The 17,682-nt window shown below is 45.2% G+C and overlaps 1 protein-coding gene across 8 annotated transcripts in view; it reads right to left on the reverse strand.

Annotated features, from left to right (window-relative positions):
- The window catches only part of LOC147097627 (bromodomain-containing protein 4-like), a 205,547-nt gene that overhangs the window by 127,169 nt on the left and 60,696 nt on the right, over nt 1–17,682 (reverse strand). Inside the window, exon 1 of one of the 8 annotated variants that reach the window (XM_085971597.1) lies at nt 5,153–5,463. The exons of the other annotated variants lie outside the window; for them this stretch is intronic. Coding sequence (XP_085827723.1) covers nt 5,153–5,190 — 38 coding nt within the window. The 5' untranslated portion in view covers nt 5,191–5,463. Of the gene's footprint in view, nt 1–5,152; nt 5,464–17,682 lie in introns of those variants that run through there. 8 annotated transcript variants of the gene reach the window in all.

Here is a 17,682-nt window from a genome sequence, read left to right on the forward strand (position 1 = left end):
ACTGCCTCAATCTTTTCAGGGGACTTATGTAACCCCTCTTCATCGATGACGTGGCCGCAATAAGAGATTGGTTTCTGGACAAACTCGCACTTGTGGCGATTAGCTCGTAACCCATACTCCTTTAATCTGGTGAGCACCTCCTCCAAATTAGTGAGGTGATCACCGTCATTTTTGCCCGTGACCAAGATGTCGTCCAAATAACACTGGGTCCCTGGAATCCCTTGCAGGACCTGATCCATTGCCCTTTGCCAGATAGCCGGAGCCGAGGCTACTCCAAACACCAGCCAGTTGTATTGATAGAGACCTTTGAGTGTTGATCGGAAGGTAAAGTTTCGAAGTTTCTTCTACCTCCATTCGTAAGTACGCCTGGGCTAGATCAATTTTGGTGAAGCGTTTTCCACCAGATGAGAGGCGAAAATATCCTCAATTCGTGGAAGCGGATATTGCACCGTGTGAAGGACTGGGTTCACTGTCACCTTAAAATCCCCACAGATGCGGACCTTCTTTGGTTCCCCAGGCGTATTACTCAACGACCTCTTCATTACAGGAACAATGGGTGTAGCCCACTCGCTCCAGTCCACTTTTGACAGTACCCCTGAACGTTCCAACCCTTCCAGCTCTGCTTCAACAGCTGGTCTGATCGCATAAGGCACTGGTGTGGCCTTCAGAAACTTTGGGCTTGCATTTTCCTCTATTTTAATTGTTGCTGTTATTCCTTTTAGTGTTCTAGTCCCGCCTGGAACACTTCTTTTGCGTCAGTTAGCATTTTTGACAGTCGTCCAGGTGTGACGTCGTCATCCTTTTTGGCCTCCACCTTCAGTGCCTGTATGGAATGCCAATCTAATTGTATCTTCCGGATCCATTCACGTCCTAGCAGTGGTGATCCTCCATTTGGCAATACATATATATCCATTTTAGGTATTTCCTGACCTTTATATGTCACTTTCACCCTTATTTTTCCTTTGGGGTAGACTTTTTGCCCCGTATACGTCTTCAAGACAATCTCTGTAGCTTTCAAGGGTATGTGTGAAAATAGCCGCTTGTAGTCTCTTTGATTTATGACCGTTAGAGCTGACCCTGTGTCCAATTCCATTTCCACTTGGACTCCGTCTATCTTGAGTGTAACCCAGATAGTCTGGTGATCCTCCATTTCGGTTACATTATGTAGTTTCAGACAACCCAGCTCCTTGCTTCCGGAGTCTGTGTCACTTTTCTGTTCGTCTGAACCACTGTCCATCACCTGGTGTACCTTTTCGTACTTCTGTGGAGATTTCTTACTGTTGGTTTTCTTCCCAGGCCTGCAGACTCTTGCTATGTGTCCTGCTTTCCCACACTGTCTGCACACTTGGTCCTTGAACCAACAATCTTTCTGGTCATGTGTTGTTCTGCCTCAGCGATAGCACTTCCCTGTTCCATAGGTCATTTCGTTGGTGCCATATTCTTGCGGTCTCCGTTGTATCTCTGCAGCGCCCCTTGCGGCTGCTTCGTGTGATACTGCCATACTGAAAGCTTTGTCCAGCGTAAGGTCCTTTTCTGATAGCTGTTTCTGGGTTCCTTCACTTTGTAGCCCACACACAAACTTGTCCCTTAACGTGTCTGCTAGTCCCGCTCCAAACTGGCAGTATTTCGATAGCTTGCGCAGTTCAGTTAGGTACTCAGCATTGCTTTCGTCTTTGTGTTGGTTCCTTTTATGGAACTTAAATCGTTCTGCTATCAGCAGCGGTGTGGGGTTTAAGTGGTCCTGTAGAATTTCTACTATGCTTTCAAAATTCTTGTTTACCGGCTTCTCTGGGGTTAATAGATTTCGCAGTAACCCATAAGTTTTTGCACCCATGGAATTTAACAGAACCAGTGCTTTATTAGCATCTGGCACTTCATTCACCCTGCAGTACACCTCAATACGTTCCACATATGTCGCCCAATCTTCGACTTCATTGTCGAACGTAGCGATACTGCCACTCTTCGGCATCCTTGGTTGTGCGTTAACTATCACCAATGGCGCCTCCCGCGCTTCCCCCTTCTTCTCCGCTGGCACAAAATGGCGTCTCCCGCGCTTTCCTTCCTTCCCGCGCGCACCCTTATCCGCTGCAGCTTCTCAAAATGGCGTCTCCCTCGCTCTTCCTTCTTCTCCGCGGCTCAATTGCATCTCCCGTGCTCTCCCTGCTTCTCAATGGCACCTCCCGCGCTCCTCCTTCTTCTCCGCGGCTCAATGGCGTCTCCCCTTGCTTCGTCCCGCGGACCCTGATCAACCCGCGATCCCTGGCTGTGCTCTGCGCGTTCTTTTGATATTTTTCGACGCCGCTCAGTCTAGAACCCGGCTGTTTCTTACCCTCTCTCTCTCCGGTTGCTTTATTTTTCGACGCCGCTCGGTGTTCAACCCCCGGCTGCGCCCTGCGCTCTTCACCCTCTATCTTACCCCGTCGGCGCTGCTCGGCTCTCTCTCTGCCGTCGGTCGGCTCCAGCCGCCGCTGCTCGGGAAGGGTCTGCTCCGGACCTGTCGTCGGTCTCTTACTGCTCTTTGTGGCTGTGGAGCCAAGCCCGGCTCTCCACAGCCTCCCCAGCGAAGTTGGATCTCTGCCTGACTGTTGGGCGGTTGCTCGTGGTCGACGCCCGTGTTCCTGGCCTCGACTATTTTTTTTTTCTTTTATGTTGCAGGTAGATTCGAATCGACACTCATCGCCACTGTTGGATCCGTGGTTCAGTGGATAAATAATCTCACGGATGCTGTACATTAACAAATAACAGGTCTTTACTGGAGGAGGGTAATCTCTAGACTGGGGTACAGAGGCATGCGCAAAGCTTATATACCGGTGTGGTCACTGCCGGTACTACAGTATACAGGAGCTGTAAAAAGTAGTTCTGACTTAAAGGCACATACACTACAATTCGCACCCCATCCACCACCTTAAACATTCACTGCCTCCACCACCGGCGTACCGCGGCTGCAGTGTGTACCATCTACAAGATGCACTGCAGCAACTCGCCAAGGCTTCTTCGGCGGCACCTCCCAAACCCGCGACCTCTTCCACCTAGAAGGACCAAGGGCGGCAGGCGCATGGGAACACCACCACCTCCAAGTTACACACCATCCTGACTTAGAAGTACATCGCCGATCCTTCATAGTCGCTGTCAAAATCCTGGAACTCCCTACCGAACAGCATTGTAGGAGTACCTTCACCACATGGACTGCAGCGGTTCAAGAAGGCAGCTCACCACCGCCTTCTCAAGAGCAATTAGGCATGGGTAATAAATGATGGCCTTGCCAGCGACGCCCACATCCAGGAAACAAATTTTTAAAAAGTTGGAATAACGCCTTTCGCTTTAGCCCTAAATAATTGCACAAGACGGTATGAAAAGATTAGCTCTCCTTTGCGTCATCCTGGGCACTTATCTTAGTCAAACATTACTTTTTTTTTTTAATTAATTCACGGAAGGTGGGGGCCGCTGGCAAGGCCAGCATTTATTGCCCATCCCTAGTTGCCCTTGAAAAGCTGGTGGTGAACCGCCTTCTTGAACCGCTGCAGTCTGTGTGGTGAAGGGACTCCCAACAGTGCTGTTTGGTAGGGATTTTGACCCAGCAACAATGAAGGAGCGGCGATATAATTCCACGTCCGGATGGTGTGTGACTTGGAGGGGAACTTGGAGGTGGTGGTGTTCCCTTGCGCCTGCTGCCCTTGTCCTTCTAGGTGGTAGAGGTTGCAAGTTTGGGAGGTGCTGTCGAAGAACCCGTGGCGAGTTTCTGCAGTGCATCTTGTAGATGGTGCACACTGCAGCCACGGTGCGCTGGTGGTGGAGGAAGGAGTGAATGCTTGTGGATGGGGTGCCAATCAAGCGGGCTGCTTTGTCCTGGATGGTGCCGACTTTCAAGTGTTGTTGGAGCTGCACTCGTCCAGGCAAGTGGAGAGTATTCCATTACATAGAAAAATTGGAGGAGTAGGCCATTCAACCCACGCCTGACTTGTGCCTTGCAGATAGTGGAAAGGCCTAGATGTAAAGAGGTTTAGTTGGTGACAGGAACCAATGTTAGCTGTGATTCTCTGTCCTCACTGTTGTCTTGGATGGTTCTTAGCATTAACTCCTTTCCCAGAGTTCAGCTGGATTGTTAGAAATACCATTTTTAGGACACTTTTAGGTCACAACTTCTGCAGTTACTAGAGTTTTCATTGCCAAACAAGTGATAACAAAAAAGTGATTACATAGCCTGGGTCATGGCTACACACAATAGAACTATTACAATGAAATTAAGATGGTCGATTTTTCAAATTTGCGCTCTTGTCTGGGTTAGTTATTTGGACTAAACTTTGAGATGAAATTGATAAATGTCAAGTAATCGTGCCAAATTTTCAACACGATGCCTGTATGAAAAACAATGGATTGAAATTAATTTAGCAGTATCCAGTAACTTTCAAAGCTCAAACATCAATTCCACCATCAGAAGCATACAAGAATGCACAATGTGTCAACTAATCTCATCCACTGATGGGATTGCTCCTTTATAGCACTAATATCAACAGATCTGCCACCTCTTAATACTGTCTGAACTAGATGCTAGGAGCTGCCCGAGCATGAACTGGAGTGACACTACGCCAGTGCAGTCTTTCTAAAATTGTGAGAAGCCTTTTGGAGCTCAATAGCATCCCTGCTGCCATTAGAGACTGTGAACTCACAAGTGGAATCAAAAACCTGCATTAACAGAACCAAGAACTTCTAATCCACTCAGCAGGCAGTCGCAACCGTCCTCCTTCCAAACTATACCATGCCATTTATATAGCAAAGTCAACAAGAGTGAGGCCGCCACTGCTAATGCAACAGCACGTTCATCCTGTGATGAAACATTAGTTATTCTCCCTCTTCCCAAAAGTATAAAATTCAATGATTTGTTAATATTTAAAGCTTGCAATACACTATATTGTTATCTGCAGATATTCTCTACATGTTACATAAAGGGGTCAATGATGGTTACACTCAAAACTGCCAAATGACTAGCGCCTCAGATTTTGCAACATCGCCACCAGAACAAGAGTCACGTTAAAATGTTCCCGACGAGTCATTCTACAAATTCAGCTTTTCTGACTAGACCAATGAGAGTCTGGAGAGGTTGGGACTTGCACACCTGGTTTCTGATTTTAAAACCAAGGAAGCTGTGACTAACCTCGGTGCACCAGGTGGTAAATGCTCGGAGCTGAACATGTCCGAAGGCTTCAGGCTCCATCCCTATGGGTTAGCTCATCTCGGATAGAGTCGCCGTTGGAGTGTTATAATTGGACTCTACATATTTGTTCTAAGGATGGCTGTTAAAACACAAAATCAGGCAAAGTTCCTGATTTTAGTCACTATACACTGCTGAAAACTGCGCATAAACATTGGGTGACAGTAAGATTGCGCTCTTAAGATGAAATAGCATTAAGGCACTGACTTCCTAGGTTGATACATGAAGAATAATCACGTGGACAAGGCCACCTGTTGAGAAAAAAATAAGAATGGGTACATATAGGACAAGAGGGTAAAACAGAGGAGAAAAGCTAGCAAAATAAAAAGAATGGTGCAAATCCTACAGAACAAGGAGGGGTGGGGTGGAAAACAAAGACATGGGTGGACAAAGGAGGCGGGGAAGAGATCGAGCGTGAGGAGATGCAAGGAAGTGGCGAGGCAAAGGGAAACAGGCATGGTGCTGTGTGGATGGGAGGTGGGACCAAGTAGGCTATGGGACACTGGTAGGCGACAGGACGAATGGAGGGGGCATGAGGAAGGTGTGGGACTGGGGATCAGACATGCAAGAAGCTGGAGAGAGTACAAACTTCTTCATATAGCTTTGTGTTTGCAGCCGAGCTCCCTGCTCCCACCTACAAACTGGACCTCATTGCAGCCCTGTGCTGATCCCCCACCATTTACATTTTGTCTGAAACAGGTCACTTCCAATAATGCGGTATCAGCTTAGATTAACTGCTCCACTCCTGAAGTGGGACTTGAATGCACAGACTTTGACTCAGAAGGGCATGTTTTTTGGTTGAAGGACCACTTTTCAAATAGATTAGTAATCATCCACCCCCATCTAAATTATACAGGAAACTCTTTTTTATCCGGCACCGACAGGACCGGCGTGGTGCCAGTTGATCAAAAAGTCCAGATTACAGAGAGGTATACTTACTAAGGTACGAGAGCCCCGTACACGGCCACAGATCCAGGCGCCCCTGTTGCATGGCAACAGGTGCAGGAGCCCCGGTTACACGGCCACAGATCCAGGCACCCCTGTGGTGTATGTGCCTTTAAGAGCAATTATGGTGTATGTGCCTGTAAGAGCCCCAGGTGTGCGTAATGCCGGTAATTGCCACTTGGGCTATATAAGCCTGTGTATTGTGTATATCCTTTAGAAACCCCCCCCCCGACTTGCTTAGTAAATACCTATGAACAAACTCCTGTCTTCAGTGTCTTTATCTACACACGGATACTACAGTGGCGACGAAGTAGAAACGGACTTACCTGCAATTCGTCAACACCTCAAGGACATCGATTCTTCCAGCGTCCAGAAGACTCAAGGAAGTAAGAGAAACTGTTGTTTCACCAGCTGGCCAAGCTGGTGACAGGTACTGCGCTAATCCTTCCTGGGCGTCAGGCTGGAGCTCCAGCGGCGGGCTCTACAGCTGAGACAGGCAGCGAAATCGGAGGCAAGCAATAACGGACTGGGAGGGTGCACTCGAGAGACGGCCGGCGCAGCAAGCAGGTCAGCGTTTAGACCTCTGTCGGGAACGAGTCTCCAACAGTGAATAAACGGAAACCACAGTAAAACAGCGTTGTTATCGGTAGCAGCGGCGGGAAAGCGCCATATCGTTGCTACAGAGAGAGAAAAAAAAGCGCGGGAAGCGCCATATCTTTTCTGAAATGCCTAAATCTGGTAATATTGAGGCTTTTGATGGCGAAATAGAAGATTGGACCACATACGTGGAAAGAGTAGAGGTTTATTGCACTGCAAATGGAATAACAGATGAAAAAAAGCTTCAGTACTTCTGAACTTAATGGGCGCAAAGACATACGGGCTGTTACGAAATTTAATCACTCCAGCCAAACCAAAGGACAAGACTTTTAAAGAAATTGTTGATACCCTGCAGGAGCATTTAAACCCAACACCGCTGCTGATAGCAGAACGATTCAAGTTCTTCAAGAGAAATCAACACAAGAATGAAAGTAACGCTGATTACCTAACCGAATTAAGAAAGCTATCAAAGTACTGCCAATTCGGAGCAGGACTATCGGATTATCTTCGAGACAAATTTGTTTGCGGTCTCTTAAGTGAAGGAACACAAAAAAGACTGCTTTCTGAAAAAGATTTAACATTGGACAAAGCTTTCAGTATGGCTGTATCATACGAAGCAGCAGCAAAAGGAGCTGCAGAGATACAACAAGAGACACAGGACTTCGGCACCCATAAAATGACACAGGAGTTCGGAAGATGTTATCGCTGCGGCAGATCCAACCATAACCAGAGGGACTGCTGGTTCAAGGACAAAGCATGCAGGCAATGTGGTAAGATTGGACACATTGCACGGGTATGCCAATCTGGACAAAATAAATCCACTGACAGAAAACAAAAAATCAATAAAGAAAAGTACAGGAAGGTACAAATGATGACGGACAATAGCTCCGAAGACCAGAATAGCGATAGCGACTCCGGAAACAAGAGACTAAGCTGTCTCAAATTACATAATGTACTTGCCAAAGAGGATTACCAAACCATTTGGGTTACCCTCACAATAGCAGGGTCCCCAGTTAAAATGGAGCTAGATACAGGATCAGCTCTAACCGTAATAAATCGACGAGATTACGAGAGGCTATTTTCGCATATACCTCTAAAAGACACATCCATTATCTTAAAAACATATACGGGGCAGAAAGTCTACCCCAAAGGAAAAATAAGGGTGCCTGTGGTATACAACGGCAAAGAAATACAAAAGTTGTATTTATACATTCTACAAGATGGTGGTCCACCGTTGTTGGGACGTGAATGGATAAGGAAGATACGTTTAGACTGGCACTCCATTCAGGCACTGACGGTGACCAGTAAGGAAAAAAACAATGATGACATCATACCTGAACGATGAAAAGACATCTTGGCCAACGCCAAAGAAGTGTTTCAAGAGAAACTAGGAACCTTGAAAGGCATCACCGCCTCAATAAAAGTGGAAGATACAGCAATTCCAAAAAATTTTAAGGCAAGACCGGTGCCATACGCAATACGTCCGGCAGTCGAGGCAGAGCTGAAGAATTTGGAAAAGGCAGGCGTATTATCCAAAATAGATTGGAGCGAATGGGCAACGCCCATCGTTCCAGTCATGAAAAAAATTGAAAAATAACTCTGAGGAACAGGAAAAAATTCGCATTTGTGGGGACTTTAAGGTGACTGTAAACCCGGTCCTTCACACAGTACAGTATCCTCTTCCGAGGATAGAAGATAGTTTCGCCTCACTATCCGGAGGGAAACGTTTCACCAAAATTGACTTGGCACAGGCATATCTACAGATGGAGGTTGAGGACGCCTCTAAAAAGTATCTCACAATAAACACACACAAAGGCCTGTACCAGTACAATCGACTGGTTTTTGGAATAGCATCAGCGCCAGCTATCTGGCAAAGAGCTATGGAGCAAGTCCTGCAAGGGATTCCGGGGACTCAATGCTACCTAGACGACATCCTTATAACAGGAGAAAACGACGAGCACCTTGCCAATTTGGAGCAGGTGCTCACTAGGCTGAAAGAACAGGGCCTACGAGCAAATCGCCCCAAGTGCGAATTTTTCCAAAATCAGATATCATATTGTGGCCACATAATTAATAAGGAAGGGTTGCATAAGTCACCTGAAAAAATTGAAGCAGTTATAAAAGCCCCAGCACCTGAAAATGTTTCACAATTAAGGTCATTCCTGGGATTAATAAATTACTATCATAAATTTTTACCGAACTTATCAACTCTTCTACACCCTCTTAATGATCTTCTACAGACAGGAGTGATTTGGAAATGGAACGAAGACTGTAAATGTGCCTTCCATAAATGTAAAGACTTAATCACATCCGAGAAAATTTTGGCTCATTACAACCCATCACTACCAATCAGACTGGCGTGCGATGCATCCCCTTACGGCATAGGAGCGGTATTGTCCCATAGATTCCCTGATGGCTCGGAACGGCCGATAGCTTTTGCGTCACGCTCATTGAACTCAGCTGAGCGTAACTATGCCCAGATAGACAGGGAAGCACTCAGCCTGGTATGGGGAGTGAAGAAATTCAACCATTACCTACACGGACAAACATTTACCTTGCTGACTGACCATCAACCCCTCATCTCCATATTCAACCCTAAAAAAAGGTGTCCCCATTATGACGGCACAAAGACTACAGAGGTGGTCCCTTTTTCTAGGGGCACACCAATACAACATTGAATACAAAGGGTCAAAACAGCATGGGAATGCTGACGGTTTATCACGCCTACCATTGCCAAGATAGAAGAGGCACCTACAGTAGACGCAGTAGAGATATTCCACTCTACCATAGTGGAATGTCTACCGGTGACAAATTCTGCCATTGAAAGGGAGACAAGAAATGACCCTACTCTCTCACGGGTCTACGATTTAACAGTGAAGGGATGGCCAGCACATGGCGAACCACTGTTGCCAGCATTCTCGCAAAGAGGAGAACAGCTGTCAGTGTGCCGAGGAACCTTGATGTGTGGATCCAGAGTGGTGATTCCACCCAAACTCCAGGATAAAGTGCTAAAGGAGCTTCACGAGGGGCATCTGGGTGGAGTGAAAATGAAGAACCTAGCTAGGGCGTTTGTATGGTGGCCAGGTATCGATGGAGACATCGAAGACATGACCAAGAGCTGCCTAGGATGCCAGAAGGTCCAAAATGCTCCGCCACAGGCCCCTCTACATCCATGGGAGTGGCCCTCATCTCCCTGGCAAAGGGTGCATATCGACTTTGCTGGTCCATTTATGGACTCAATGTTCTTAATCGCAGTTGATGCACACTCCAAGTGGCCGGAGGTAATAAAGATGTCCTCCACCACCACGGAAAAAACCATCACAGTATTAAGGACCATATTTGCCAGGAATGGGCTGCCGGAGCAGATATGTTCTGATAATGGACTGCAATTTGTGTCCGAAGAATTCAGGAAGTTCTTAAAGAACAATGGGGTAAAGCACTACACGTCCGCCCCATACCATCCCGCCACCAATGGATTGGCTGAAAGGGTTTGTCCAGACCTTCAAGAAGGCCATCAAGGCCATGGGTAATGAAGACATAAAACTTCAGCACAAGGTGGATAACTTCTTATTTGCATATAGGAATGCAACGCATATGGTTACTAACCAAACTCCCGCCATGATGTTCTACAATAGAAACCTAAGATGCGGCTGGATTTGGTCAAGCCCAACATCCGAAGGGACGTGGAGAACCGGCAGTTTCAGGGCATGAATGAAAGGCCAACTAGGGCCTTCCAGATAGGCCAACCGGTTTTGGCCCGGGACTACCGTACCGAGAAATGGCAGCCTGGAACTATCTGCACACGATTAGGACCACTGATGTATACCGTGGACATCGGAGACAGCATAATAAGGCGCCATGCTGACCAAATCATCAAGTCATCCGAAAAGGGACAACCTACACCACCACTCTATACATCTAACGATGAAGTAGAGATACCCATATCTACCTCCGATCCGGTGATACTGGAGCCCGATGAACCCGACACTGGCCTTCAAGCCGAATCAGCCTTGCCAGAAGAACCTACACCACCAGAAACTACTACACCCCCGAGGCGTTATCCGGACCGAGTCAGGAAGCCTCCTGAGAGACTAACTTATAATTAATTAATACAGCAATGTATATTATTTTGCATATAACATGTAATTAATAATTACTTAAAATATGATGTACTAGTTAACTAGAAGGGGAGGAATTGTGGTGTATGTGCCTTTAAGAGCAATTATGGTGTATGTGCCTTTAAGAGCCCCAGGTGTGCGTAATGCCGGTAATTGCCACTTGGGCTATATAAGCCTGTGTATTGTGTATATCCTTTAGAAACCCCCCCCAGACTTGCTTAGTAAATACCTATGAACCAACTCCTGTCTTCAGTGTCTTTATCTACACACGGATATTACAACCCCGGTTACATGGCCACTAATATGAAGTAAAACTTACCTGAATCTACTCCTGAATTTTGCCGGTTGAGAGATTTTTCCGGTTATTTCGGTGCCGGTAAAAAGAGAGTTTCCTGTACTATACAATACTCGTATGAAAGTGCTGCATGTAAAAAGAGTGTTTTACAGGAAACTTTCGATTAACCGGCCCCTAAATAACCAGAACGCTCTATCCACCAGCAAAATTCAGGAGTCGGTTCAGGTAACTTTTTTTTTACTTTTAGTTACTTTTTTTTACTCCATTTGTTGCTGTGCAAGGGTGTAGCTGAAGCTGTTGCTAAGCTACAGAGACGCTTGCAACTTGTGCCGATTGTTTTGAAGCTGAACAGGGTTTGTTGCTTTATACGGAGCTCTGAGCTCCGTGTCTTTTACTATAGCGTTCGGTTATCCGGAATTGTTGATGAACCGGCACCACGTCGGTCCCGTCCGTGCCGGATACCAGAAAGTTTCCTGTAATAATGCTTTTAAGAAAACAGGCATTTACTTATAGGATCAGTGAGATGGGTGCACCTGCTTCTCATTGTATCCTTGGTGTGATGTTTGACAATTTATTTAAAGCTGTGCCTGTTCACTTTCCGACTTGTTACATTAATTTTTAGTGTACTAAAAACTACTGCTCATCTACGAATTTTAATTACGAACTTTTTTTTTTTTTTAAAAAGACAATTTGAAATTAGCAAAAGTCTCAATTTTAATTTAATGCTGGAGAGATAAAAAGAAGTGAAATCAAAAAGAACTTGAGATGGGAAAAACACACTCCCAACACACAGCTGCTTGGGTGATTGTGATCGCCTGCTTCACAGCCGTCCGCTGGCATCCACATCAAATAAACGTGTTCTTTTCGCAGTCAGGGCGCCCCCAGCGGGTCAGGAACAAGTCCCTGCAGTTCCAGCTCTCGGCCAGTCCGCACCCTGCCGTCTCCAGCCAGTGGCACGCAAACCCAAACTCTCCTCTCCCCTCCCCACCCCCCCACCCCAAAAAAAAAAGCCGGCAACCTGACGGGCCCCACAGGTCTCCCGCCACAGCGCAACTTTGCCAGAGCTTTCTGGCACATAAATCAGTGCCGTCACGGTAACGGGATTTCGGCTCTATTCGGCCCAGCGGTGGCTTCAACTCATCGACATTAATGATCCAAGATTATCCCATGCAACTGGTCCGGGAAAAAAGTCTGCGCAATGAATAAAAACCTTCCAGCAGACCGCACAAAGCCAGCGGGAGACTTACGGTAAACGATGGCGATTCGCCCTTGGTTTAATACAACCGAGTGGTTTGCTAGGGCATTTAGGGTAATTAAGTGTCAACCGTATTGGTGTCACAGGTAGCCCAGACCAGCTAATGTTTCCTTTCCTAAACAATTTTTACGGCAATCTGACAGCATCATGGTCACGGACACTGAATCTAGCTTTTTATTCCCAGACCTTTTTTTTTTAATAAACAAATAGAAATTCTCAAATTGCCATGGTGGGATCTGAACTCGTGTTCTCTGGATTATTTAGTCTAGCCATCTGGATTACTAGTCCAGTATCATAACTACTACACTATGTACCCTAACACATTATGATTCAATGTTCACAAAGGTGCCCCAATCATTGTTGTTGTCTGCTTTAGAATTCCAAAATTGATTTTGTGTACAAGTTACATTTTAAAAGATACAGGCATTCGTAAAAATCAGTTTTAAGCAAAAGCACCAGCACTTCAACAAGCACACCATTTGTTTAAAAACCCTTCAGGGTTAACAGTTTACAGTTACAACCAAGCAAGCTTTTCCTCATTTATAAACTAAACAAAGCAATATTCGAATGGACTTGTTCAATGAAGTGGAAATGTATTATACAACCATGACTCAAGTGCATGAGTCACAGTGCTGGTTTAATCATGTGAATAAATTGCATGTGGTTTACACACCCTGGCTAATCGACAAATAGGCAGTCTAGAAGGAGGCAGCTGCAACATACATCTCCACTTGATATGAACAGCTCATTAAACTCTATCTGCTCACACAGGTATGCTGTTTCGTAACTGAATATTAATCATGTTCATTACTCCTTGAGATTCATAGTCTGACTGTGGCTTAATCACCATTTATACTAACGTGGGAGTACAATGAGGGGGGGGTGACACCAAAAAAACAGGAAGAAACTCAGGCAAAAGCAAAACCACCACAACGGTTCGATCGAGTTTTGCAGTTTTAACCACTCCTCTCTCAAAAGCAGTCTTCTTATTCTCTCTTTTTGAAAATCAGCCATAGGAAATTTGAAAAAAAGATTAAAAATCTATGTTGAGCGCATGCACATTTAAAGAGAGATTTTTCACCTCAATGTTCTTACCTGAACATTTGAAACGGAAAGGCCAGAAAGTATTTGAGAGTATGAATTCAGTACGAGAACTGCTGTCCTGATATTTCACCACAAATGAGAACCCAAGAGCCCACTATTTTTGCGATGGTTTGCCTTATATAAATCACTACAAAAACAAGGCGTCAGACAAGACCAAGTAGATAATTAATTTCACCCTTCTCATTTTGTAGGTCACGGTGGATAGCGTGAAATAAATAGGAAATTAAAAGGAAGGATGAATGAATCCAGTGATACAACACAAATATAAATCTACCAACACAAAATGTCTGGAATTCTCACCCCCCACTCATTTAAAATAAAAAACAAAAATTTTGGCCAACTACTGGAGACCCTGGTGCATTAGCAACCATAAGAAAAACATGGTGGGGTGGGGGGGGAGAAACTGGCATATCTGGGAGCATTAGACAAAAAGGGCTCAGGTTCGGCCTTGATGCCAGGTTCGGCGATGTCCCTTGGTCAGAAAGCCTGCTGAGTTGGCTCACGTGACGGACAGCCACTTGGGCCAAGGATGGGGGAAAACTACGAGCCCCCTATAGAACTGTACGCTACCAAGAACTTGTTTCTTGAGGGTGGGAGGGGAGTGGAGGGAAGAAAATTGGCTAAAAATATTGAAAACCATGAAAATCTGTTACAAAAGAAATACAATCTTTTTCTCCCACTCCTGCTAAAAATCAGCATTGTATGCACCTCAATGCTCAAATCAAGGCGAGAACTAGCAACATCCTAGAATGCTCCTCTGAAAGCCAACGGGGAGGGTGTGGTGGAGGGGTAATGAAGTGAGAATGCATTCTCCCAACTGATTTTCCCTCCCGTGAGAAAAACAGTTTGCTTTTAAATGATACTCAAGAGCCCTCTCCTTATGTAGCACAACAGATTAGCACATTAAATTCACAATTATTCCATTTTCTGGGCCAATTACTGTGGCGGATATCAAGATTTCCACCTCCCCCGCCCCCCCCCCCCTCCCCACACATGTGCATCTCCAACCAGTGATACAGCACATGAGGGAGAAATGTGTAGATGGATAGGTTGATGGGGTTAGATGGAGGGGTGGGAGGAGGCCCATGTGGAGCATAAACACCAGCATGGACTTATTGGGCTGAATGGCCTGTTTCGGTGCTGTGAATACTTTGCAACCACAATCTACGGTTAACCTGCACTTCCTGGGACACTGGCATCAGTACTGGGACAGGAGAGAGCTGTTCCGTTGGGACGGACTTCACTTGGCCAGTGCTGGGACTAGAATCCTGGCGAATCGAATAACTAAGGCTGTAGAGAGGGCTTTCAACTAATTAGTGGGGGGGAGGTTTTAAGAGAGCGAAAAATAAAAATGACAGCGGAGAAGGCAACAGAGCAAGGTAGCAGTGGGGGAATTAAAAACCAGAGCGTGTCAGGAAGGGACAGAATGTATAATGATAAAGGTAAAGTAGTAAAAGGGGTAAAAGCAGGAATAAATTGTCAGAAAACATATTTGAAAGTTCTTTATCTGAATGCACGCAGCATTCGTAACAAAATTGACGAGTTGACGGTGCAAATAACTACACATGGGTATGATCTGGTGGCCATTACGGAAACATGGCTGCAAGATAATCATGACTGGGAACTAAACATACAAGGGTATTTGACAATTAGGAAGGACAGACAGGAAGGAAAGGGAGGTGGGGTTGCTATGTTAATCAAGGATGGAATCACTGCAATAGTCAGAAATGATATTGGGTCAAAGGATCAGGATAGTGAAATAGTTTGGGTGGAGATAAGGAATAAGAAAGGGAAAAGTCACTAGTGGGCGTAGTCTATAGGCCTCCTAACAGTTGCAACTCTGTTGGTCAGAGTATAAATCAGGAAATAGTTGGGGCTTGTAATAAGGGAACAGCTATAATCATGGGGGATTTTAACTTTCATATTGACTGGACTCATCAAATTGGGCATGGCAGCCTTGAGGAAGAGTTCATAGAGTGTATTAGGAATGGGTTCCTTGAGCAGTATGTAACTGAACCAACCAGGGGACAGGCAATCTTAGATCTGGTCCTGTGTAATGAAACAGGATTAATAAAAAATGTCCTAGTAAAGGATCCCCTTGGAATGAGTGACCATAATATGGTTGAATTCCAAATTCAGTTTGAGGGCGAGAGAGTTGGATCTCAAACCAGCATACTGAGCTTAAATAAAGGAGACTATGAAGGTATGAGAGTAGAATTGACTAAAGTGGACTGGGAAAACAGATTAAAGTGTAAGTCGGTACAAGAGCAGTGGTCTACATTCAAGGAGATATTTCACATCTTTCAAGATAAATATATTCCACTGAGGAAAAAGGGGCGTAAAAGAAAAGACAAGCATCCGTGGCTAAGTAAAGTAATAAAGGGTAGTATCCGACTGAAAACAAGGGCATATAAAGTAGCCAAATCTAGTGGGAGGATAGAAGATTGGGAAGCATTTAAAAGCCAAACAATAACTAAAAGATTAATTAAGAAAGGGAAGATAGATTATGAAAGTAAACTAGCAAAAAATATAAAAACAGATAGCAAGAGTTTCTACAGCTATATAAAAAGAAAAAGGGTGGCTAAAGTGAACGTTGGTCCCTTAGAGGATGGGACCGGGAAACTAGTGGTGGGGAACATGGAAATGGCAAAGACGCTGAACAAATATTTTGTATCAGTCTTTACAGTAGAGGACACTAAAAATATCCCAACACTGGATAAACAGGGGGCAATGGGGGGGGGAGGAGCTAAAGACGATTAAAATCACTAAGGAGCTGGTACTCAGTAAAATAATGGGGCTTAAGGCGGATAAATCCCCCGGACCTGATGGCCTACATCCTAGGGTCTTGAGAGAAGTGGCGGTAGGGATTGTGGATGCATTGGTGATTATTTTCCAGAACTCCCTGGACTCAGGAAAGGTCCCGGCAGATTGGAAAACTGCTAATGTAACACCCTTATTTAAGAAGGGAAGTAGACAAAAAGCTGGAAACTATAGACCAGTTAGCCTAACATCTGTGGTTGGCAAAATGTTGGAGTCGATTATGAAGGAAACAGTAACAGAGCATTTGGATAAACATAATTTAATAGGACAGAGTCAGCATGGTTTTATGAAAGGGAAGTCATGTTTGACAAATTTGCTCGAATTCTTTGAGGATGTAACGTACAGGGTGGATAAAGGGGAACCAGTGGATGTAGTGTATTTGGACTTCCAAAAGGCATTTGACAAGGTTCCACACAAAAGATTACTGATCAAGATAAGAAATCACAGGATTGGGGGTAATATACTGGCATGGGTGGAAGATTGGCTATCTAACAGAAAACAAAGAGTTGGGATAAATGGTTCATTCTCGGGCTGGCAATCAGTAACTAGTGGTGTTCCGCAGGGGTCAGTGCTGGGACCCCAACTCTTTACAATCTATATTAACGATTTGGAGGAAGAGACCGAGTGCAACATATCCAAGTTTGCCGATGATACAAAGATGGGAGGGAAAGCAATGAGTGAGGATGACATAAAAAACCTGCAAAAGGACATAGACAGGCTAAGTGAGTGGGCAGAGATTTGGCAGATGCAATATAATGTTGGAAAGTGTGAGGTTATGCACTTTGGCAGAAAAAATCAAAGAGCAAGTTATTATCTAAATGGAGAGAAACTGCAAAGTGCTACAGTACAAAGGGATCTGGGGGTCCTGGTGCATGAAACACAAAAAGTTAGTATGCAGGTGCAGCAGGTGATCAGGAAGGCCAATGGAATCTTGGCTTTTATTGCAAGGGGGATGGAGTATAAAAACAAGGAAGTCTTGCTGCAGTTATACAGGGTATTGGTGAGGCCACACCTGGAATACTGCGTGCAGTTTTGGTTTCCATATTTAAGGAAAGATATACTTGCTCTCGAGGCGGTTCAGAGAAGGTTCACTCGGTTGATTCCGGAGATGAGGGGGTTGACGTATGAGGAAAGGTTGAGTAGGTTGGGACTCTACTCATTGGAGTTCAGAAGAGTGAGAGGCGATCTTATCAAAACATAAGATTGTGAGGGGGCTTGATCGGGTGGATGCGGGGAGGATGTTCCCACTGATGGGTGAGACTAGAACTAGGGGGCATAATCTAAGAATAAGGGGCTGCCCTTTCAAAACTGAGATGAGGAGAAACTTCTTCACTCAGAG

The sequence above is a fragment of the Somniosus microcephalus genome, chromosome 31, assembly GCF_052327205.1.
Source record: "Somniosus microcephalus isolate GS21.2 chromosome 31, FLI_Smic_1.0, whole genome shotgun sequence".
NCBI classification, from domain to species: domain Eukaryota; kingdom Metazoa; phylum Chordata; class Chondrichthyes; order Squaliformes; family Somniosidae; genus Somniosus; species Somniosus microcephalus.